Source organism: Mercenaria mercenaria, chromosome 11, assembly GCF_021730395.1.
Source record: "Mercenaria mercenaria strain notata chromosome 11, MADL_Memer_1, whole genome shotgun sequence".
Taxonomy (NCBI): Eukaryota; Metazoa; Mollusca; class Bivalvia; order Venerida; family Veneridae; genus Mercenaria; species Mercenaria mercenaria.
In genome coordinates this window covers 76,932,074-76,955,763 of record NC_069371.1, presented here as the reverse complement: position 1 = coordinate 76,955,763, position 23,690 = coordinate 76,932,074, and the positions used below count along the sequence as shown (strand labels likewise).

General features: G+C 36.6%; 1 protein-coding gene across 2 annotated transcripts in view; it reads left to right on the top strand.

The window, feature by feature from the left end:
• The window catches only part of LOC123531834 (telomerase reverse transcriptase-like), a 69,046-nt gene that overhangs the window by 15,028 nt on the left and 30,328 nt on the right, over positions 1-23,690 (top strand). For both annotated transcript variants that reach the window (XM_045313104.2, XM_053517804.1), the window contains exons 6-16: positions 369-1,320; positions 3,788-3,858; positions 8,145-9,097; positions 11,820-11,995; positions 15,558-15,646; positions 16,702-16,769; positions 18,522-18,609; positions 18,835-18,905; positions 19,727-19,931; positions 20,454-20,491; positions 23,493-23,621. In XM_045313104.2, the coding sequence (XP_045169039.2) occupies positions 369-1,320; positions 3,788-3,858; positions 8,145-9,097; positions 11,820-11,995; positions 15,558-15,646; positions 16,702-16,769; positions 18,522-18,609; positions 18,835-18,905; positions 19,727-19,931; positions 20,454-20,491; positions 23,493-23,621 (2,840 nt within the window). The remainder of the gene's footprint in view (positions 1-368; positions 1,321-3,787; positions 3,859-8,144; positions 9,098-11,819; positions 11,996-15,557; positions 15,647-16,701; positions 16,770-18,521; positions 18,610-18,834; positions 18,906-19,726; positions 19,932-20,453; positions 20,492-23,492; positions 23,622-23,690) is intronic.

Sequence of the window (23,690 nt, the reverse complement as noted above, 5' to 3'; positions counted from 1 at the left end):
CCTTATGACCTCTCTAGAGGCCATATTTTTCAAGAGATCTTCATGAAAATTAGTGAGAATGTTCACCTTGATGATATCTAGGTAAAATTCAAAACAGGGTCACGTACCTTCGAAAACTAGGTCAATAGATCAAAAAATAGAAAAACATCTCTCGAGGCCATATTTTTCAATGGATCTTCATGAAAATTGGACAGAATTTTTATCTTGATAATATCTAGGTCAAGTTCGAAACTGGGTCACATGAGCTCAAAAACTAGGTCACTATGTCAAATAGTAGAAAAAACAATGTCATACTCAAAACTAGGTCATGTGGGAAGAGGTGATCGATTCAGGACCATCATGGTCCTCTTGTTTTTGTTTGATTTAAGGTACACCTATACATAACCTATCTGAAACTGCAGTGGAAGGGAACACTAAAAAATTCCATAAAGTTCAGAAAGTCTGGAATGGAAATGACTTAGAACAGAAGAACGTTGATAGAATTATGAAAAATGAGTGTACAGTAGGTGAGATTGGAATAGGACTTGAACAGCTGAGTTCTAAACATAAAGAGTTAGATTCTAAAGAGAACAAAGAAGAATTTGCTTCTGGTACAGGTACCAAAGGTGGTTCAGACAGTCTGGTTGTGCTGGAAACAGAAACAGACATTGAACATGGCAGAAATAGACAGACTGGAGAAGATCGTAAACACATATTTTTGACTAAAAATGAAAACCTAATGCATAGAACAATCTATAGATCGTGCAGTAAAAATGGGTCCTTAAAAACTAATTTGGAAGCAACGGGGAAAAAGAAGAGAAAATTTGAAGACATCAGTGAAGACCGTTTTCAAAAGTTGAAAAGAGAGAGTGAAAAATATGCAAAAAGTAGCAGGCAAAAAACAGATGATCACATTTCAAATACACATGATGACCTGGAGGACTTAGACGTGAGAACTGAAGAGAATCAAGCAGATGATGTTGTGAGTAGAAAAGAAATATATCCAAGAAAACGAAAGTTTAGTGAAGTGTCTTGTACTGATAGTGAAATTGAAGTCTGTATGCAGATGGGCAAGGATACTAAACGCAGATGTTTGGAAAATAAGTATAAAAGAAACATTGAAGATGTTACAAATACTGGTAACACAAAAGGTGATGAAACCATGCATGACATTGTCACGCCTGAGGCAGGACATAACTTAGATGTAACAAAAATAGAGAACAAAAAGAGTGTTTTCAGAACTTTGAAAAAGATCAGAAACAAGAGGAAAAAAACAAAGAGAAAAAATTTCAAGATTTCAGAAGAGAGGAATAAATCCAAATCTTCTTTTTGTCCATTTGAGTAAGTATCTATAGAACAGTTAACTGACCTCTCCCATACTATGGTAGGCCAGAATGATTAGTACCTGTGTTAAGGGTTACTTTACTGAAAAAAAATTGTCAACAATTTCTTTAAATGACATCTCTAAAACCAACCAGTGAATTTTGATGAAACTTGGCCTGCATGTCCCTTGGGTAGATGTCTACCAAAATTGTTCAAAGGTTCTGCTTGGTTGCACTTAGAGACCGCCAGAGCTAAAAATAGAAAAGAACTTCAAACCACCTCCTAAATTGCTGATTTTGAATTAATTTCACATAAATGGTCCATATGTAAACTTCTACCAAGATTGTTCAAATTATTCTGATTCGTCAATAAACATGGCCGCCAAGGGGGCATGGTCACTTTTCCATAATTATATGTAATTAGTAGAAATTTTAAAAGTCTTCCTGTGTGAAACTGCTGGCCCAATTTTAAAATAATTTTACATAAATGGTCCTTGTGTGACCCTCTACCAAGATTGTTAGAATTATTCCGATTCATCTAAAAACATGGCTGCCAGAGGGCGTGGTCACTTTCCCTATGTGTATAAGTGGAAACTTTGAAAATCTTCTTGCTTGAAACTGCTGGCCCAATTTTAAAATAATTTAACACAAATGGTTCTTGTGTGGCCTACCAAGATAGTTCAAAATGTTTTGATTTATCAAGAAACATGGCCACCAGAGGGCATGGTCACTTTTCCCTATATGTATGTAGTAGAAACTTAAGAAATCGTCTTGTATGTAACTGCTGGCCCGATTTTGAAATAATTTCACACAAATGGTCTGTGTACAGTTTATTCTGTTTTGTCAAAAAAAAAATGGCTTTGAGGGTGTGTAGTCACTTTTACCTATTAATATGTATGTAGTGAAAAAATCTTCTTGTTTGATATTATCATATCACATCATTCACCCAATATCTTATCCTCCCCATCCACCTTAACACACACATACCACATTACCTGCCCATATTTATTTAGTAGAAACTTTTAAAGTATTCTTGGTAGAAAACACAAGCAAGTTACTTCAGTATAATTTCACAGACATTTTCCTTGCATAATCATCTACCAAAATTGTTAATAAAGAAGGGTAACTAATCATGGCCCTCTTAATTGTTTCGTCTTTCTTTCAAATAAACATGTAGTTGTCTATCAAGTTTATCACATTAATTAACAAAAGTTAACACATAGATAAAAAAAGAATATTGTTGTGAGAACTTAATAACAGATAACATACAGAATGTAACACATTTCAACATGCCATGATGTTTGCACTGAGCTAAATATTGGTCTTTTTGACTTGAATAAACATGTTGTTAACCTCACAGAACTTCAGATTCCCAAAATAGAAGTGTTGCAATTTTTATGGGTTTTTCTGATGATAATTCAGTGCACAGTTTTCATCTACGGTAACAGAAGCCTTTCTCTCTCTTTCTTGTCAAATTTTGCTCTTTTTAAAGCGTTATTACTTCTTTTTTTAGACGTTTTGAAAGTAAGAAGTGACAAGGTCCTGGATATAGGAAACCATGAACGTCATTGTTTACTTAAAGAAAGAACAAAAAAACATGCTTTGCAGATTTCATGATTTTCATTTAACTTTATGGTTTCCTGGGAAGGTTCTGTGAAAATTCTGAACTTTATATTTCAGTTATGAAATCCTATTAATGAGGTACTAAATTTTGTTTCTTCTCGAAATTTGCGTAAACAACGCAAGTGCTTTTGGCAGCTGCCTTATTTTAAGGTTTCATACTGACGTAATTTCATTTCAGAATTTTGTCATAATTATGTCATTTAATTAAATGAATACAATAGAAATATACAAGGGAGCTGTTAGTTTTCATTGTGAGAGACACGTACTGTTGTTCAGAAATTTCTATCTGACATGCAAATAGTATGCATGTGTAAGAGATTGGAATGCTGAAAAAGAAAAAAGAAATATCAAAGGAAGAGATGTAAAAAGAATTTTAAAAAAATTGTGTTGCACCCCATACCTCCTTTGCCCCCCACCCCTGCCCCAGTAAAGATGTGATCGATTGGTATGATTAATCTGACAGTTTGATTTAAGACTTACAATCAAAGTTTGTTTGCTCCAACTGGTATAATTTGAACACCAACATTCGATCAAAATCTTTATCCTTACAAAATCCCTAGATAATAAATTAATTGATGGCTTAAACTGCAATAAGACAAATATATGTTGACGGTCCTGTCGTTCAAGTGGACAGAGTTTAATAACTGTATATCATATCAATCCGCCCTTCTATTTACTTCCTTTTTTGCGGAGAAATTAATGGTTTATATGATTGCAATTTACATAATAGCATATAAGAAATAGTTTTGTTGAAATTTTGAATATTCACAGGTGAGGAATTGGAATCACCCAACTAGTTTGTCTATCATTTACTTTTTACCTCACCTTGAAGTTTGATGTTATATTCTTATTTTGTTTCATAGATACCATTTACCTGTACCTAGAAACAATGTGTTATTTAGCAGAAATCCAAGAGAAAGGCTACCAAAATCAGGTAAGTAAAGTTTAAATAATTATGTCTGGTTAAGGTAGTGAACCTGTAGTCACCGTGAGAAATTTCCGTCCGTTAACATATTCCCCATATACTATTGCAGCATTTTCTGGATGCAGTGAAAAATGTTCCTGTTATTGCTGAAATTGCGAACAGAGGATACGTAATTGCATGGAAATTGCCTATTGTCATCAGTGATTTTTTTTGTCCTTTTGGGAAAAGGTCCGGTACCGGATAAATTGGGAAAAATAGCGGGGTTTTTTCTCAGATCGGAAATTTTTATAGTTAATTTATAACATCATTTAGAATGCTTCTTCCTTTAATTCCATGTAAATAGCATCAAACAAACTGTTTAAATGGTTAAATCGTGGTGAATGTCAATGTAAGTTATTATGTAACTAAGTTTTCCTTCAGCAATCATCAAAATGCAAACTTGGTTTGGCCATTTGGGGAATTTTTGGATGATAATTGGGAAAAAAGATTGCATTTTTAGCTCGACTATTTGAAGAATAGTCTAGCTATTCTACTCACCCTGGCGTCGGCGTCGGCGTCACACCTTGGTTAAGTTTTTGCATGCAAGTACATACAGCTATCATTTAAAGGCATATAGCTTTGAAACTTATTTATTCTTTTTCTAGGTCAATTACCAACCTCTCTGGGTCAAGTCCCATAACTCTGACATGTATTTTGAGCAAATTATGCCCCCTTTTGGACTTAGAAAATTTTGGTTAAAGTTTTACATGCAAGTTACTATCTCCAAAACTAATGCAGATATTGAATTGAAACTTCACATGTGTCTTCGGGGTTATAAAACTAGTTGATAGCACCAAGTCTCATAACTCTGACCTTCATTTTGGCCAAATTATGCCCCCTTTTGGACTTAGAAAATTCTGGTTAAAGTTTTGCGTGCAAGTACATACAGCTATTACTAAAAGGCATATAGATTTGAAACTTATTTTTTCTTTTTCTAGATCAATTACCTACCTCACTGGATCAAGTTCCATAACTCTGGCATGTATTTTGGCCAAGTTATGCCCCCTTTTGGACTTAGAAAATTCTTGTTCAAGTTTTGCATGCAAGTACATACAGCTATTACTAAAAGGCATATAGATTTGAAACTTATTTTTTCTTTTTCTAGGTCAATTACCTACCTCACTGGGTCAAGTCCCATAACTCTGACATGTATTTTGGGCAAATTATACCCTATTTTGGACTTAGAAAATTCTGGTTAAAGTTTTACATGCAAGTAACTATCTCCAAAACTACTACAGATATTAAATTGAAACTTCACATGTGTCTTCGGGGTTATAAAACTAGTTGATAGCACCAAGTCCCATAACTCTGACATGTATTTTGGGCAAATTATGCCCCCTTTTGGACTTAGAAAATCCTGGTTAAAGTTTTGCATGCAAGTACATACAGCTATTACCAAAAGGCATATAGCTTTGAAACTTATTTATTCTTTTTCTAGGTCAATTACCAACCTCACTGGGTCAAGTTCCATAACTCTTAACATGTATTTTGAGCAAATTATGCCCCCTTTTGGACTTAGAAAATTCTGGTTAAAGTTTAACATGCAAGTTACTATCCCCAAAACTAATGCAGATATTGAATTGAAACTTAACAGGTTTCTTCGGGGTTATAAAACTAGTTGATAACATCAAGTCCCATAACTCTGATATGTATTTTGGTCAAATTATGTCCCCTTTCGAACTTAAAACTCTTTTGATATTTAACATTTTGGTTAATAATTTCCTGCTTCTGTGACAATATTTCGAATAGTCGAGCGTGCAAGTACATACAGCTATTACTAAAAGGCATATAGATTTGAAACTTATTTTTTCTTTTTCTAGGTCAATTACCTACCTCACTGGGTCAAGTCCCATAACTCTGACACGTATTTTGGGCAAATTATAACCCATGCAAAAACAGGGCCTTTGCAGAATATACTTTTTATCTTTGCCAAATATTTGCCATAACCTTTGCAGAACAGTTGCAGCACATGATTGCTGAATATATTCCGCAGACGAGTAGAAATGGAACGAAACGTGCAACTATTCTGCAAAGCTTTTGCAAATATACACAACGCACACAGAATGCAAATACTTCGCAAACAATTTACAATTCGCAGCTGAATCTTCGGCAAATAAATCGCAAACTGATAGCAAAGTAATCGCAAAGTGATAGCAAAGTATTCGCAACTTGCATGCAAATAATATGCAAAGTATTCGCAAATATGTAACAAACAGCATAAAATGAATTTCTGAGGTTCAAAGAAAAGGATTTTGTTTAATATCTGAAAAACAAATGTAAATTCACAAAACCATTAAAATTTTGCAGTTAAAATAAATATTAAAAGTCAGTCATTTCAGTGATCATTCAGTAACAATAACTAAAATCATGTAATAATGTAAGTTTCAACAATTGCTTTAGTAAAAAGTGTTTTATATAACTATCATTGATTTAAACATTACCTTTCCACATGCTGCAATATTCTCTGGTTCTTGGAAGTCTTATTGCTTAACAACATAGTATTGCATTATGCTTATTCAACAAAGTTTATATATCCAGAAAAAATAATTAGAATATTATATAAATAATCTGTTTAACACAAGTTTGCATCGCCAAAATATTTGTACTCACTGATGTGTAAACATTTCCTCACAATATTTTCAAAAATCCTGCCATTTGAATATAGACCAATCAGAAAACAGAATGGTTAATTACTTCCTGTACCTAGAGTCTACCAGGAAAGCAAATTCATCTATGTTAACTATTTGCAAATGCTTTGCTCTTTCATTTCTGTACAAAGTGTTTATTTGCAATACCTTTGCTAAGTAAATGAACTAAGTGTTTGTTTGCAGATGCTTTGCTGTCTGCTATTTTAATAAAGTATTTATTTGCAAAACCTTTGCAGTCTGTAATTTATCTAAGTGTTTATTTGCAAACCCTTTGCTTCAGTGAGATACGTTTTGCAGACTGTTTGCGAAAGTCTGATGCAAATACTTTGCAATCACTTGGAATATAGTTTCTGAGAAAACAAATATTCAAAATATATTCTGCAAATACATGACAAAGGGTTAAATGTGTATGGGTATACCCCCTTTTGGACTTAGAAAATTCTGGTTAAAGTTTTACATGCAAGTAACTATCTCCAAAACTACTACAGATATTAAATTGAAACTTCACATGTGTCTTCGGGGTTATAAAACTAGTTGATAGCACCAAGTCCCATAACTCTGACATGTATTTTGGGCAAATTATGCCCCTTTTTGGACTTAGAAAATCCTGGTTAAAGTTTTGCATGCAAGTACATACAGCTATTACCAAAAGGCATATAGCTTTGAAACTTATTTATTCTTTTTCTAGGTAAATTACCAACCTCACTGGGTCAAGTTCCATAACTCTTAACATGTATTTTGAGCAAATTATGCCCCCTTTTGGACTTAGAAAATTCTGGTTAAAGTTTAACATGCAAGTTACTATCCCCAAAACTAATGCAGATATTGAATTGAAACTTAACAGGTTTCTTCGGGGTTATAAAACTAGTTGATAACATCAAGTCCCATAACTCTGATATGTATTTTGGTCAAATTATGTCCCCTTTCGAACTTAAAACTCTTTTGATATTTAACATTTTGGGTAATAATTTCCTGCTTCTGTGACAATATTTCGAATAGTCGAGCTTGGCTGTCTTACGGACAGCTCTTGTTCAATTGGGAAAAGGTCCTTTTAGGGGTACTTTATAAAGAAGGCAAAAAATCGCTGGTCATTATGGGTCCATTACCTTAACACTGTTATATTTGTTTGCTGCCTGTAAGAGTGTATATTGTTCTTTAATATCAGGCCACTGCAAATTTGATTAATAGTTCTTTGGAAAATTTAAGAAGATGGAAATTGCAAATTCTTTTTAATTTTTTCTCTCTGTTCTTACTCTTTTGAAGGCAGGTACATTTTTATTGAGGGAGCGGGAAATTTTTTGTAATTTTTGTGCCCTTCCAAAATTATTTTGGTTGGGTGTGGGGAGGGCACTTAGAATTTCCCGTCAGTCCGTCTGAATTTGTGTTGTGCATATCTGAAAAAGAATTTGACTCAGAGTCATCAAACCTCAGAATTTGTATTCAGCATGGGAAGTTGTGCACCAGGTGCACAGAACTGTCTGACCAGAGAGAAAAAATGAACTTTCAGGCAGGGCCTTAATGTTTTGAGCATCAAAAGTTCAATACTTCGGTCATTCAGATTTGTACCTGTTTCGCTGAATATATGTAAAAATGTACATTGCATTGCAGTATTACTATCAAAACTGGACTCTACCATAGAAGATACCTTGCTACTGTATAAAGACATTTTCCATGAGACCAAAGTTTTCAGGAGAAGTGAAGTACAAGCTACCTACCCTGATCTTCATGAGATGAGGAGGGCTTTGAACATTCCTGATAAGGGTTTAAATCTCACCCAAGACTCCAAAATCCCTCGGCATTCTTTCGTAAACAGTTTCCAAACAAGCAACAGATCTTGTGAGAACGGTCATCCAAGTTTTTGGAATGATTCGACTGGTAATAAAATGGGTACGACATATTTGACTTGCACATTTGAGCAAGCAGGAACTTCAAGACAAGTCAGTATAAATCAGTCTTGTAGAGATTTGTCAAGTTGTAGTAAATCAAAGAATTGTTCACTACAGTCTGTGGTGACAAATGATGAAACTGGTGATTTAGAAGGTACATGCAAATCTAAACCTAGCTCAGAAATGTTAGATTCTTGTAAATTTAAAGTGGATAATGCTCTAGCTGTTGGTAAATGTGAAAATGGAATCAAAGAGAGAGTCAAAAGCTGTGAAAAGGAAACACTGCTGGTGAAAAGGAAATGTGAAATTCTTCGGAGAAGAAAGGTAGAGTTAAACCATTTTGCGACAGGTGATAGCATAAAGACAAACACATCAGTAGTGGACGATGGCATACACTTTGACATACCTGCATATGGTGACAATATTGTATCTGCAGTATCACTTCAGGATAATAGGTTCACACAGGGTGACAGAATAAAGTCTGTAGTCTCGGTAGAGGGTAACAGTAAAGATTGTCATTGTGATGGTGTTGTAGCTGGGCAATGTGGAGGAAATGGAGTGGATTTTGAATGCCAGCAGCAGAAACAAAAGTCTTCTAGTACCAATGTGGAGTACATTAGATCCAGTCTCGGAACAGGGAGACCTGGAATGTCCTTTAGAGCTGATAAACATCCAGTAAGTATGATCTTCAGTAACTTAAGGGGTCCTCAGAATCTAAGTCCCCATTATGACCTAGAGCTGTGTCCGTGTGACATTTCACCCAACAAAAACAAGACAAAATCAACTGCTTAATGTACTGAAATAGTTATTAGTCAAGGTGTTTGAAAATCAGTAAATTGCTGTGACTTGATAAAAGAGCAGTTTATTTGATGGTGTGTTTTTAGCTTTATGTGACAAGGTGAGCTTTTGTGATCACCCGTTGTCAGTCTGTGCGTCTGTCAACAATTTCTTGTCTGCACGATAGTGGTTTCATTTATGATTTTTATTTTAACCAAACTTGCACACAACTTGTATCACCATAAGATCTCGCTTCCTTTCTGTAACTGGCCAGATTGCACTATGGGTTCCAGAGTTGTGGCCCCTGGAAGGGCCAGAATTAGCTATTTTGACCTTGTCTGCACAATAGCAGCTTCATTTATGACTTGAATTTATCAGGGTAGGTAACTTTTGACTGAATATATGACAAATTACCTCCCTTTATTTCATGTAAATGAATATACCTCGGCAGCATCTAATGAGGTTGGTTTTAAATGTTATTTAAGCCTTCCAGGGTAAGAAATAGTCATGCTAGTACAAAAATGCCGCATTTGAGCCTAGGACCCTCAAACTTATGGAAATTGGCCCTGACTAGGTCAAAAGGGACTGTTACAAGAAAATGTTTATCCTGATAATATTTTATGTGAATGCCTATGTGATCTATGTCAAAACTTGATCTTATCATTTAAAGCAATGGTACTCAGGTGAGCGATATAGGGCCATCATGGCCCTCTTGTCTATATAAGGTGCCTCTCAGGGTGACACTAAGTCTTATATGACACCTGTTTCATGTTTTTTACGTGATGCCTTGATGCAGTTGGCAATCGTGAAATCACAGTCACGTTAAAACTCAATAACAACCTAACCTGATGTGTGAGACAGGTTTGGTAACTCGCCTGCAAATATGAGAATCGTGATTAGATACTTAATATAATTGTTGGACAAAACCCTTTCCAGAGTATATAGTAGTAAATAAATTTGCTATATTATGTTCTGTATAAAATCGACAAATTTCTAAGAGCTGCAACACAGCTTCAAAATTAATTCACATATTGCATTGATATTTGTCTTATCTATTTTCCTTCTTTTGCCTGAAAATCTCTGGTAAATTTTGACCCTTTACTTTCATCAGTTCTTCGAATAGTCGAGCACGCTGTCAACAGACAGCTCTTGTTTCCTGTGCAGTCCATAACTCTGCCATTCATCAAGAGATTTTAATATTTTTTTGCACAAATGAGACAACGTGTCATGCACAGTACCTAGACCCATAGTTCAAAGACCAAGTTCTTGGTCAATAGGTGTTTTTATGCCCCCGAAGGGAGGCATATAGTTTTTGAACCGTCTGTCTGTCGGTCTGTCCGCATTTTTCGTGTCCGGTCCATATCTTTGTCATCGATGGATGGATTTTCAAATAACTTGGCATGAATGTGTACCACAGTAAGACGACGTGTCGCGCGCAAGACCCAGGTCCGTAGCTCAAAGGTCAAGGTCACACTTAGACATTAAAGGTTATTGCATTGATGGGCGTGTCCGGTCCATATCTTTGTCATCGATGGATGGATTTTCAAATAACTTGGCATGAATGTGTACCACAGTAAGACGACGTGTCGCGCGCAAGACCCAGGTCCGTACCTCAAAGGTCAAGGTCACACTTAGACATTAAGGGATAGTGCATTGATGGGTGTGTCCGGTCCATATCTTTGTCATCGATGGATGGGTTTTCAAATAACTTGGCATGAATGTGTACCACAGTAAGACGACGTGTCGCGCGCAAGACCCAGGTCCGTATCTCAAAGGTCAAGGTCACACTAAGACATTAAGGGATAGTGCATTGATGGGCGTGTCCTGTCCATATCTTTGTCATCGATGGATGGATTTTCAAATAACTTGGCATGAATGTGTACCACAGTAAGACGACGTGTCATGCGCAAGACCCAGGTCCGTAGCTCAAAGGTCAAGGTCACACTTAGATGTTAAAGGTCTTTTTTCATGATAGTGCATTGATGGGCGTGTCCGGTCCATATCTTTGTCATTCATGCATGGATTTTAAAATAACTACGCATAAATGTGTGACACAGTAAGACGACGTGTCGCGCGCAAGACCCAGCTCCGTAGTCAAAGGTCCTAAACTCGAACATCGGCCATAACTATTCATTTAAAGTGCCATCGGGGGCATGTGTCATCCTATGGAGACAGCTCTTGTTTTCCCTGTCCAGCCCATAACTCTGTCGTCCATCAAGGGATTTTAATATTTTTTAGCACAGATGTTTCCCATAATGAGACAATGTGTCATGCACAAAACCCAGATCCCTAATACAAAGGTCAAGGTCACACTTGGAGGGTCAGAGTTCAATTGGGTTTTCTCCTGTCTGTCAACAGATCCGTTATAAAAAAAACTTTACCAAACAATTACCCATATATTACATATCAGTTACCACGAAGCAGTGTTATGCACTTTGTCAAAAGAAGTCTCTTTGATGCAGTTGGCAAACAAGATCACATGTTAAAACTCATGTTATCTTATCTGTGTGAGACATGTTTAGTAAGTATCTCACCTACAAATAGGAGAATCGTGTGAGTGGGTGTTAAATAAAGGTGTGTATATCAACTTTACAGATAATTTTGATTTTATTTTGAAAAGGCTGTAACTGAGGCAAGTGCATTTAACTGTGAAGAAAAGAACAGTGATGGTAAGACAGAAGATCAAGCTTATGTATGTAGCAGTCAACCTACAGAAGTTGCCAATACACAGACAATAGAAATTCCCATCATGCCAGAAGTTATACTTTTGCTGAAACAGTTTATTGAGAGACACAGGTAAAAAAGTCTGCATGTAGGAAACCTTCTTTCCAGTCTGGCTTGTTACCGTGATATCTAAATACAGCTAACATAATTATTATTGTGTCTCTATCAAGATGTCGTCTGTAGGTTTTTATATTTTGTACTTGCCTTTGATTATTGTTCTAACAGCAAATATGTTTGTTTGTTATCCCCCGCCAAAGGCAAAGGGATATAGATACGACGGTGTCCGTCCAGCTATTCATCCATCTGAAATTAAAAACACGTAAAATTCTCACATGATTAAAAATTAGCTTATGATCTTTGCACACATATAGTATTATTATGTCTCCCACCACACAGTGGCGTGGGAGACATATTGATTTACTTCTCTGTGTGTGTCTGTCTGTCACAAATCTTGTCCGCGCTCAAAGTCGAACAGTTCTCGTTCGATCTTCACAAAACTTTAACAAAATGTGTTTGACAATAAGTCCTCGGCTAAATTCGATAACTAGCCAAATCGGCGCAGGCACTTCGGAATTATGGCCCTTGAATTACAGAAAATCGCTCTGTACACTGATGTTGGCACTCTGTGTCGAACAGTTCTCATCCGATCTTCACCAAACTTGAACAAAATGTGTTTGCCAATAAGTCCTCAGCCAAGCTCGATAACTAACCAAATCGCCCCAGGCGCTTCGGAATTATGGCCCTTTAATTACCGAAATCACTCTGTACACTGATGCCAGTGATACATGTATTGGTGCATGGTTGACTCGGATACATAATGGAGAAGAAATGCCAATCTATTATGATTAGGCAGTTGTGAGAGACATGCGCTTTTATCAAAAGCAGCTCTAGTTCCCCTTGACCTAGTATTAGGAGGGTTTTTATGTCTTCCCCCCCCTCTGGGGGAGACATATTGTTTTTGCCCTCTCCATCCGTCTGCCCGCCCGTCCGTCCGTACGTCACACTTCATTTCCAAGCAATAACTGGAGAACCATTTGACCTAGAACCTTCAAACTTGATAGGGTTGTAGGGCTGCTGGAGTAGACACCCCCTATTGTTTTTGGGGTCACTGTGTCAAAGGTCAAGGTCACAGGGGCCTGAACATTGAAAACCATTTCCAATCAATAACTAGAGAACCACTTGACCCAGAATGTTTAAACTTTATAAGTTGATTGGTCATGAAGAGTAGATGACCCCTATTGATTTTTGGGTCACTCCATCAAAGGTCAAGGTCACAGGGGCCTGAACATTGAAAACAATTTCCGATCAATAACTAGAGAACCACTTGACCCAGGATGTTGAAACTTCATAGGATGATTGGTCATGAAGAGTAGATGACCCCTATTGATTTTGGGGTCGCTCAGTCAAAGGTCAAGGTCACAGGGGCCTGAACATTGAAAACCATTTCCGATCAATAACTAGAGAACCACTTTAACCAGAATGTTGAAACTTCATAGGATGATTGAGTAGATGACCCCTATTGTTTTTGGGGTCACTCCATCAAAGGTCAAGGTCACAGGGGCCTGAACATTGAAAACCATTTCCGATCAATAACTAGTGAACCACTTGACCCAGAATGTTGAAACTTCATAGGATGATTGATCATGAAGAGTAGATGACCCCTACAGTTTTTGGGGTCACTCAGTCAAAGGTCAAGGTCACAGGGGCCAGAACATTGAAAATCATTTCCAATCAATAACTAGAGAACCACTTGACCCAGAATGTTGAAACTTCATAGGATGATTGTTCATGTAGAGTAGATGACCCCTATTGTTTTTGGGGTCACTTCGTTAAAGATCAAGGTCACAGGTGCCTGAACATTAAAAACCATTTCCAATCAATAACTTGAGTACCACTTGACCCGGAATGTTGAAACTTCATAGGATGATTGTACATGCAAAGTAGATGACCCCTATCGATTTTGGGGTCACTCTGTTAAAGATCAAGGTCACAGGGGCCTGAACATTGAAAAAATTTCCGGTCAGTAACTTGAGAACAACTTGACCCAGAATGTTGAAACTTAATAGGATGATTGATCATACAGAGTAGATGACCCCTATCGATTTTGGGATCACTCTGTCAAAGGTCAAGGTCACAGGGGCCTGAACATGGAAAACCGTTTCCGATCAATAACTTGAGAACCTCTTGACCCAGAATGTTAAAACTTTATAGGATAATAGGACATGCAGAGTAAATGACCCCAATTAATTTTGGGGTCACTCTATTAAAGGTCAAGGTCACAGGGGCCTGAACACGGGAAACAATTTCCGGTCAGTAACTTGAGAACCACTCATTCCAGAATGTTGAAACTTCATAGGATGATTGCTCATGCAGAGTAGATGACGCCTATCGATTTTGGGGTCACTCTGTTAAAGGTCAAGGTGACAGGGGCCTGAACATTGATAACCATTTCCGATCAGTAACTAGAGAACCACTTGATCCAGAATGTTGAAACTTCATAGGATAATTAGACATGCAGAGTAGATGACCCCTATTGATTTTTTGGGTCAGTCTATTAAAGGTCAAGGTCACAGGGGCCTGGTCATGTGAAATCATTTCCGGAAAATAACTTGAGAACCACTTGACCTAGAATGTTGAAACTTAATAGGATGATTGGACATGCAGAGTAGATGACCCCTATTTATTTTGGGGTCACTTGATCAAAGTTCAAAGCCCGCCTGCTTAACTCAGTAGGTAAGAGCGTTGGTCTACGGATCTCGGGGTCGCGAGTTCGATCCTCGGGCAGGGCGTATGTTATCCGTGACTATTTGATAAACGACATTGTGTCTGAAATCATTAGTCCTCCACCTCTGATTAATCATGTGGGGAAGTTGGCAGTTACTTGCGGAGAACAGGTTTGTACTGGTTCAGAATCCAGGAATACTGGTTAGGTTAACTGCCCGCCGTTACATGACTGAAATACTGTTGAAAAACGGCGTTAAACCCAAAACAATCAATCAATGATCAAAGGTCAAGGTCACAGGAGCCTGAACAGTGTCTTGAGAACCACTAGGCCAAGAGTGTTAAAACTTAGCGGGATGACTGGACATGCCAAGTAGATGATCCCTATTGCAGCCAACCATCAGTGTCTCTTTGACTTTCGCTCCTGACCCCTACTGACTTCTTGCCTATACCACTTTGCATTGGGGGAGACATGCACTTTTTTGCAAAAGCATCTTCTAGTTTCCCGATTGTGATCACGTTGTCTGTCATCAACAATTTCACTGTTAACACACTAGAGGTCACAATTTTGGTCAGATTTTACTGAAACTTGATCAAAATGTTACCCTCAATGAAATCTGCGGTGAGTTTGATCCCCCAGGCGAGACGTCTGTTCTCTGTGACAACTTAAAGACATTGTGTCTGAAATCATTCGTTCTCCGCCTCTGATTCATGTGGGGAAGTTGGCAGTTACTTGCAGTAAACAGGTTTGTACTAGTACAGAATCCAGGAACACTGGTTAGGTTAACTGTCTGCCGTTACATGACTTAAATTCTGTTTAAAAACAGTATTGTACCCAAAACAAGCAAACAAGCAATTAACCAACAACCTTCTGTAAGACTGTTTAAACTTAACATGTATTTTCTTGTAACAGGAGATGTCCGTACAGAGCACTTCTAAATCACCATTGTCCCATTATATGCAAGAAAGCAGCCTCAGTCGGCTACCTTAGGAAAAGGCAAGGTAAAACTTGCTACTTGTAGTTTATTATATTTTTAATTTTTTTTTTTTTATTTAATTTTAAAAAATAGGACATTTGGTGTGCATTTCTGCGTTATGTTGAGAAAGGCATATTGCCAAAATGTTGGTAAGATTAACTGTAAAATTGAAAGTGTTGTATGGATGTTTTGATTACAATATTTTAGTGTTATAAGTAACTGAAATAATGAATTCTGTTAAAATACCGCTTGTATTTCACAAGAAAATACAAACGGGTTGAAAATAGAGTCCATATTATAGCGTAAATCCTGTGTAGTGCATGGTTCCAGACTACTTTCATTAATTGATATTCATGACATGACACAGTTCTATAAATAGCAAACAAAAAGACATACTCAGTTCTGTTTTCACATCAATTAACCTTGAAGATTTTATTCCATGTTCATTAGTAAAAAAACAAACTTAAAGATGGAGGTATAAAAGATGAGGGTCGTTACAACAGTTGTAGATCTACAAAATCAGATTAGGCTCTCGTTGATTTTACCAGGCTGGATCACACTCTGTGCTTGTGTACCTTGTGTGGTCTCCACATCCCAGATCAAGCTACTATTATAATAACCCTATTTCATTATATACCTAAATTAATTCTGTAAAAAAAATCGGCTTGTATTTCACAATTAGATATGGACAGAAAATTCCGTATTGTACCTTTTAAATTCTGTAATTTACCTTCTGTATTGTATGCTGTCAGACTTACTTTCATTAATATGCATGGCCTGACACAGTTCTATAAATAGTGCACATAAAAACTTCACATAGTTCCATTTTAATATCGATAAACATTGAAGATTTCATTCAATAACAAAACAACAAACAAAAAGTTAGAGCTATATAATAAAAGGGTCATTATAACAATAGCTAGATCTGGGATTTTGTATTTGACTCTCGTGGATTTTGCAAGGTCGGATCACACTCAGCGCTTGCATGCCTCGTGAGATCCGATCTGGCAAACTTACACTCGAGCTGAATACAGCATCTGAGATTAAGCTACTGTTTTTATAACCCTATTGTATTTACAGGTTTACTGAAAAGACGTGGTAATTACTCTGTATCAGAATTGTTGAGTAACCATCATCATCATCGGAAGGTAGTCTTTAAAATGTATTAAATTCAGACTGCTTATTGATGTAATCTCTAACTTTTCCACAGGCCTTCTGTGGCTGAGTGGTTAAGGGTGCTGACATAAATCACTTTCCTCGCACAGCTGTGGGTGCGAAACGTTGCCCCCAACCCCACCCCACTTCTCCTAAAAAAAATGTACTTTCCCAGATGTAGAAGTAGAAGTTCAAGCATACATAACAAAGTGATTAAGGTTCTTTTATCATTTACGTAAAGATTTTAATAATTATGTTCCTGCTTAACAAAACACAAATCTTTCGGATAGTAGAAGCTTTTTTTCAGCAGTCTTGTGTTAGATTGTCCAGTCGATTGAATATTTCATGTTTGGTACATGCCTCCTTCCTACTTGTTGTAAGCTTAGTTGTTAAGTATCATTGAATACTGAATCACAGCTGTATAGAGAATGAATGCACCTTGAAACTGTAACATAAATAGAGTGATGTAACACATTAGCATAACAAGGGTGCATTTGATAAGGTGACGGATGTTGATGATGTAGGTGGCAGTGGCATTTCAATAATAGTGTCGGTTGTTAATGACGTAAGTGCCACTTGTGAAATTTTGTAAAGGAAAACAGAAATAAGAATCTTAAACTTTTGTTCAGTATCTGCCAAAGGTTGGAAAATGCGTCATTTAGTCATCAGCATCACATCTGTATAATATGTCTTTAAAAATGTCAAAGGGAGTGGCATATAATTATGACAGTTGTTGAGGAGATATTTAAGGATAGTGTTGGGTGTCGATTATATAAGTGCCAGTTTTAGCCCTGATATTTTTAGGACAATACAAATTATGCCGCGTCCACACCTTGGTTAAAGTTTTGATGCACTTTCTCTTCAAACTTAATATAGTATATTCCTCATCATCACCCACATGATGTGGCACAAGGGGCATAACTCTAGTGCCAATATTTCATGAATTATCCCCCTTTTTACTTAGAATTTCAGGTTGAAGTTATGGTGCAGTTTCACCCTATTTCAGTTATTATGCCCCCCTTCGTAGAAGGATGGGTATATTGTTTTGCAGATGTTGGTTGGTTGGTCCGTAGACCAATTGGTTTATGGATGATAACTCTAGAACGCTTGGGCCTAGGATCATGGAAGTTGATAGGGAGGTTGGTCATGACCAGCAGACCCCTATTGATTTTGAGGTCAGTAGGTCAAAGTTCAAGGTCACAGTGACATAAAACAGTTAAACGGTTTTCGGACAGTACCTTGAGAATGCTTGGGCCTAGGATCATGAAACTTAATAGGGAGGTAGATATGACCAGCAGATGACCTCTATTGATTTTGAGGTCAGTAGGTCAAAGGTCAAGGTCACAATGAGCTAAAAATTTCTGTTCCTTATGCAGTTAGTGAATGCATCAAGGTGGGCATTTCGTATTCTACAAGCTCTTGTTCTTTATCAAGTGCAAAGAAATTGGTGACTTACTGTTTTATGGAAAAGAAACTTCTAATATGATTAACAGGTAAGAAAGCATTTTGTTTTGTTCAGTTTTATGAGCAGAGAAAGACTTGATTGTTTGAAGGGTGATCGTTTCGTTCATAAACATTTACAAGTCTAACACGACACAGACTTATTTAAAGGTGGGAGACTTTCCATCGGGAAAGCATTGTTGAGGTTTCAGTTCTATCCAAAGTCATCAGCTATACCAATGGTCAATTAACATATCAGAATGAAAAAATAAAAATAATATTAATGTATGTTATATACATTTCAGGTATACTTGTTCCTTAGAGCCTGCATATTGAAGGTGATGCCAGTTGCTCTGATAGGGACCAAACATAACTTGAATATTCTACTGAAAAGTAAGATCGTAATTCTTAAATCGTTAACTTGTGCTTTTGTGCTTCCCTCCCCCTCACGACCCCTTCTGAATTTGTTCAAAGGGGTAGTGGTGGAAAATTGTACATTTATTTTCCTCAAAGCCAATTTAAACATTTTATATCAAACTGTAAGTATATTTTTGCTGTTTGTTTTCACCTGTTACTGAAGTAGTGTATATGTTGTGATGTATCATTGTATATCCTCAGATGTGTCAAAGATGATATCACTAGGAAAGTATGACAGACTGACACTTGGCCAGCTCATGTATGGAATAAAAGTAAGAAAATTTAAACTTGTATAGGTCAGTTTCAGGTATTTTCATTTGTCTGGTACCAAGGACCTAAGAGGCATATATTGTCAAACTGTCCCATACTCAACTCTTAATGGTTCCATCCAATTGAAATGAAACTCGGTGTACATCATCAACATGAAATGGACATATATATATCATGTAGACTTTCATGGCTAAGTTTTAAACCCTCACCAAACTGTTTTATCCTGTCCCATCCCAAATTATTTTCCTTCAGTATCTTTCAACCAATATAGGTATCATTTTGAAACTTAGGGTAGGTTTTTAGGGTCATAAGACAAGTTGACATACCAGGCCACTATCTCAAACTGTTACATTGACAACTATTTTCCTTTCTCGCTCTGAAAATGTCCCTGACTTCAATAGTAGATATTTCCTTCAAAATTTCTGTAACATTTTCATGGATTTGATTGATACTTCTTACAATTTTTTTTTATCGTAACACAAAGTTTACATTTCAAGTCCCAGAACTCTGCCTTTTATTTTAAAGAAATTATTCCCATTGACTTAGAAAATGTGGTTGATTTCTTGTAATATCTTTAAAACCAGTCTATACCTTTAATTAATTTGCAAAACAAATAAGTAAGTAAGTAATTTTCAACAGTTTTGGGCCATTTTCTTCAATCTAATCCAGTGTACCCCTTTTAGAAATAAGGCAATCTCTATTTAATATTGTATGCATTATATGTTGTTGCATGCATTACTTTAGATTTGTCAGTTATCACCTGGAAATTTTAATGGATGTTTTAAATGGGACTCTGTTACTACAATTTGTGAACATTTTACAGACCACACAAATTGACTGGCTGACCGATGCAAGTTCTAACAGTGTCAGACTCCATGTACTGGCCAAGTTGATGCTTTGGTTGTGTGGCTATGTCTTGGTCCTGTTGAAGACATATTTTTATATCACTGACACTGGATTCCTTAGATACAGACTCGTCTACTATAGACAGACCACCTGGAATAAACTTCATAGTCAAGGTTTTAAAGGTAAGCGATACTGTACAGAAAAGTTTAGTTGAGTTCTGTTGAACAAATAAAATGTACCTTCCTGCTAGTGCATGTACTATGTTTCCAGTTATTATACATCTGTTTATCTTTCTACAGGACTTTTGCAACAAAAAACAAAACAGGTTTCAGAGAAACTTTACCATAGTGCTTTATATAAAGATTAGTTGAGCATATCTTTAGCACATACAGCTCTGGAGATTCTTTGTGGAGTTGTGGACCTTTAAAGGTACTTACCGGTACATAATGATTAGAGACCAAATGGCCTGGGTAATTCATAAAACTTGCACAGAATGTGTTTGGGGCAAGATTTCAAACACATAATAGTGGGCTAAATTGCTCAGAGTAATTCAGAGTGATTGCCCTTGATTTAGTAACAATTTGTTCTGTTTTATTTTTTAGGACATAAATTGTATTACATTTTGTACAATTACATTTATATCATTACATTTTGTACAAATACTCAGATGATGATATTACTTGACCCTATCATTTATATTTCAGGTTTGATAAACAGAAAGATTCTCAAGACTGTTTCAGAGGTTAGTTTTATTTTGTTTTTAGCAGCATTCCCGCCAACTTTTAGAAAAGTGAGTACATGTTCCAACATACTTCAGTGGTACAGGATAAAAAAAGTTTGGTACAAACCACACAAATGTTTTAAAAAATGGCTGGGATGAAACAGAATTATTAAGAAATAAAAGTTATGAGAAATGACACTTGTATTTAGCTTGTAATGAAACAGTTTATATTAAATGAGAGTTCAGTTTAACTTGGATTGTAAGCCTTTCAGCATTGTTTGGTGCCACTCCTCCACTATGAGGAGTACTCTAAAAGGTGAGTAAAAATCATACCCCCGTGTCTGGTTATAACCTCCTAAATCACTGGTTTTGTGAGGAATGATACGTATGTCAGCTGTTTTTTGTGCACACACAATGATAATTTTATTATACACCCGTTTGAAAAACGGGACGTATTATGGGAACGCCCCTGGCGGGCGGGCGGCGTCCACAGACTTTGTCCGGACCATATCTTCTACATGCATGAAGGGATTTTGATAAAACTTGGCACAGTTGTTCACCATCATGAGACGGAGTGTCGTGCGCTAAAACCAGGTCCCTAGGTCTAAGGTCAAGGTCACACTTAGAGGTCAAAGGTCAAATTCAAGAATGACTTTGTCCGGAGCATATCTTCTTCATGCATAGAGGGATTTTGATGAAAGTTGGCACAGTTGTTCATCATCATGAGACGGAGTGTCATGCGCAAGAACCAGGTCCCTAGCTCTAAGGTCAAGGTCACACTTAGAGGTCAAAGGATACAAGAAAGAAAACTTTGTCCGGAGCATTTCTTCTTCATGCATAGAGGGATTTTGATATAACTTGGCACAAATGTTCACCACCATGAGGCAGAGTGTCATGCGCAAGAACCAGGTCTCTAGGTCTAAGGTCAAGGTCACACTTAGAGGTCAAAGGATACAAGAATGAAAACTTTGTCCGGAGCATTTCTTCTTCATGCATAGAGGGATTTTGATATAACTTGGCACAAATGTTCACCACCATGAGGCAGAGTGTCATGCGCAAGAACCAGGTCTCTAGGTCTAAGGTCAAGGTCACACTTAGAGGTCAAAGGATACAAGAATGAAAACCTTGTCCGGAGCATGTCTTCTTCATGCATAGAGGGATTTTGATATAACTTGGCACAAATGTTCACCACCAGGAGACGTAGTGTCATGCGCAAGAACCAGGTCCCTAGGTCTAAGGTCAAGGTCACACTTAGAGGCCAAAGGTCAGATACAAGAATGACTTTGTCCGAAGCATTTCTTCTTCATGCATGGAGGGATTTTGATGTAACTTGACACAATTATACACCATCATGAGACGAAGTGTCATGCGCAGTTCCCTTCTTTCGAATTACTTCCCTTTGTTGTTACTATAAATAGCTTATATTGTAACTTTTTCATTACTAGTCATAGGGAAAAATCGAGACCACTTTTCTGTAGTACAACATGCATGCTACATCCAATTTTGAGGTGTATTTTGACCAGTCTCTACCTGGTAAAGATTTTTGTGAGGACTTACAATTTTTTTTTTTTTTTTTTTTTTTTTTTTTTTTTTTTTTTTTTTTTAAGATTAACTTCCCTTAGTTGTTACTATAAATAACTTATATTGTAACTTTTTTATAATTGACCGTAGGGAAAAACCAAGACCACTTTTCTGTGGTACAACATAGATGTTACTTTCCAATTTTAGGTGTATTTTAAGGTATCTCTACCTGGTAAGGAGTTTTTTTGTGGACTTAGAAAAACAAAACACTTAGTTATTACTAAACAACCACAAAGTTAAAATTCCATTTGCAAATACAGGTGCTAGAGTAAAGAAATTTGCTGTGACGGGCGTATATTGTGACATTCTTGCACTCTTGTTTATAACTGACCGTAGGGAAAAAACAAGACCACTTTTCTGTGGTACAACATAGATGTTACTTTCAAATTTTAGGTGTATTTTAAGGTATCTCTACCTGGTAAGGAGTTTTTTTTGGACTTAGAAAAACAAATGACTTACAATGATTACTAAACAACCACAAAATTAAAATTCCATTTGCAAATACAGGTGCTAGAGTAAATAAATTTGCTGTGACGGGCGTATATTGTGACATTCTGGCACTCTTGTTTTATGATTGTGAAGGTATAAGCGGTGAAACATCAGGCTGCATGATTAACAGTTTTTGATATATGAGGCGCTCCATGAGAAAACCAACATAGTGCATTTGCGACAAGCATGGATCCAGACCAGCCTGCACATCCTCACAGTCTGGTCATGATCCATCTGTTCGTTTTAGAAGCCTATTGCAATTAGAGAAACCGTAAGCGATTAGCATGGAGTACCGATGCACAGGCTGGTCTGGATCCGTGCTGGTTGCAAATGCACTATGTTGGTTTTCTCATGGTGCTGCTCATTATTGTCTTTTCAGTCTATCCAGTTTCAGATACTTTCATATTTAATATGACAGTTCCTTCAATTAAAGACTGTTCTATTCTGTGTATCGCTCATTTTATGGACAGTTTTATTATGATGCTATTGCTATTGGCACTCAATATACGTTACGCGAAAATAAATCTCTGCCGAAAAACAGACCACCAAATTTGCTTGCCGCCATTATTGAGATGGAAAATTTTAAATGTAAGGCTAACAATTAGAAAAAAGCAGCTGTATTAATAAATGATCTATTCTGTTATAGTATTTATTAAAACAAATATTTACGGTTCTATGATATGAACATGTCACACACTACTTCAGAAAACGTTACATTACTTCCATTTTAGGGTTGTAGATTTGAATTGAAATAATTTGTGTTCCTCTTAGCAAGGTTTTTCCTTGAATGTTACAAATTTAAACTTGGCAGAAATTCAATATTTTGACAATAAACTAGTTTTGAAAAAGTGCCAAACATTGGTGCTGCAAGTTTTAAGCTTTAACAGTTATTTTTGGCTTGAATCTTTATATAATTAGGTTAATGGCTGCAGTTGTATTCTTCCCCTTCCAGAAAAAGGTTCTAGAATTGTTGCAAAGCAAGACCAGTCTCGGTGTGTCGTTGCTAAGGTTTCTACCAAAGCCACAATCTCTCAGACCAATTACCAATATGGGAAACTCATTGTTGGTCAATTCATGGCAGGTAATGTATCTTTTTGTAATTTGAAAAAGGAATAAAAAAAACCTTAATTTGTACATGACATGCAAAATT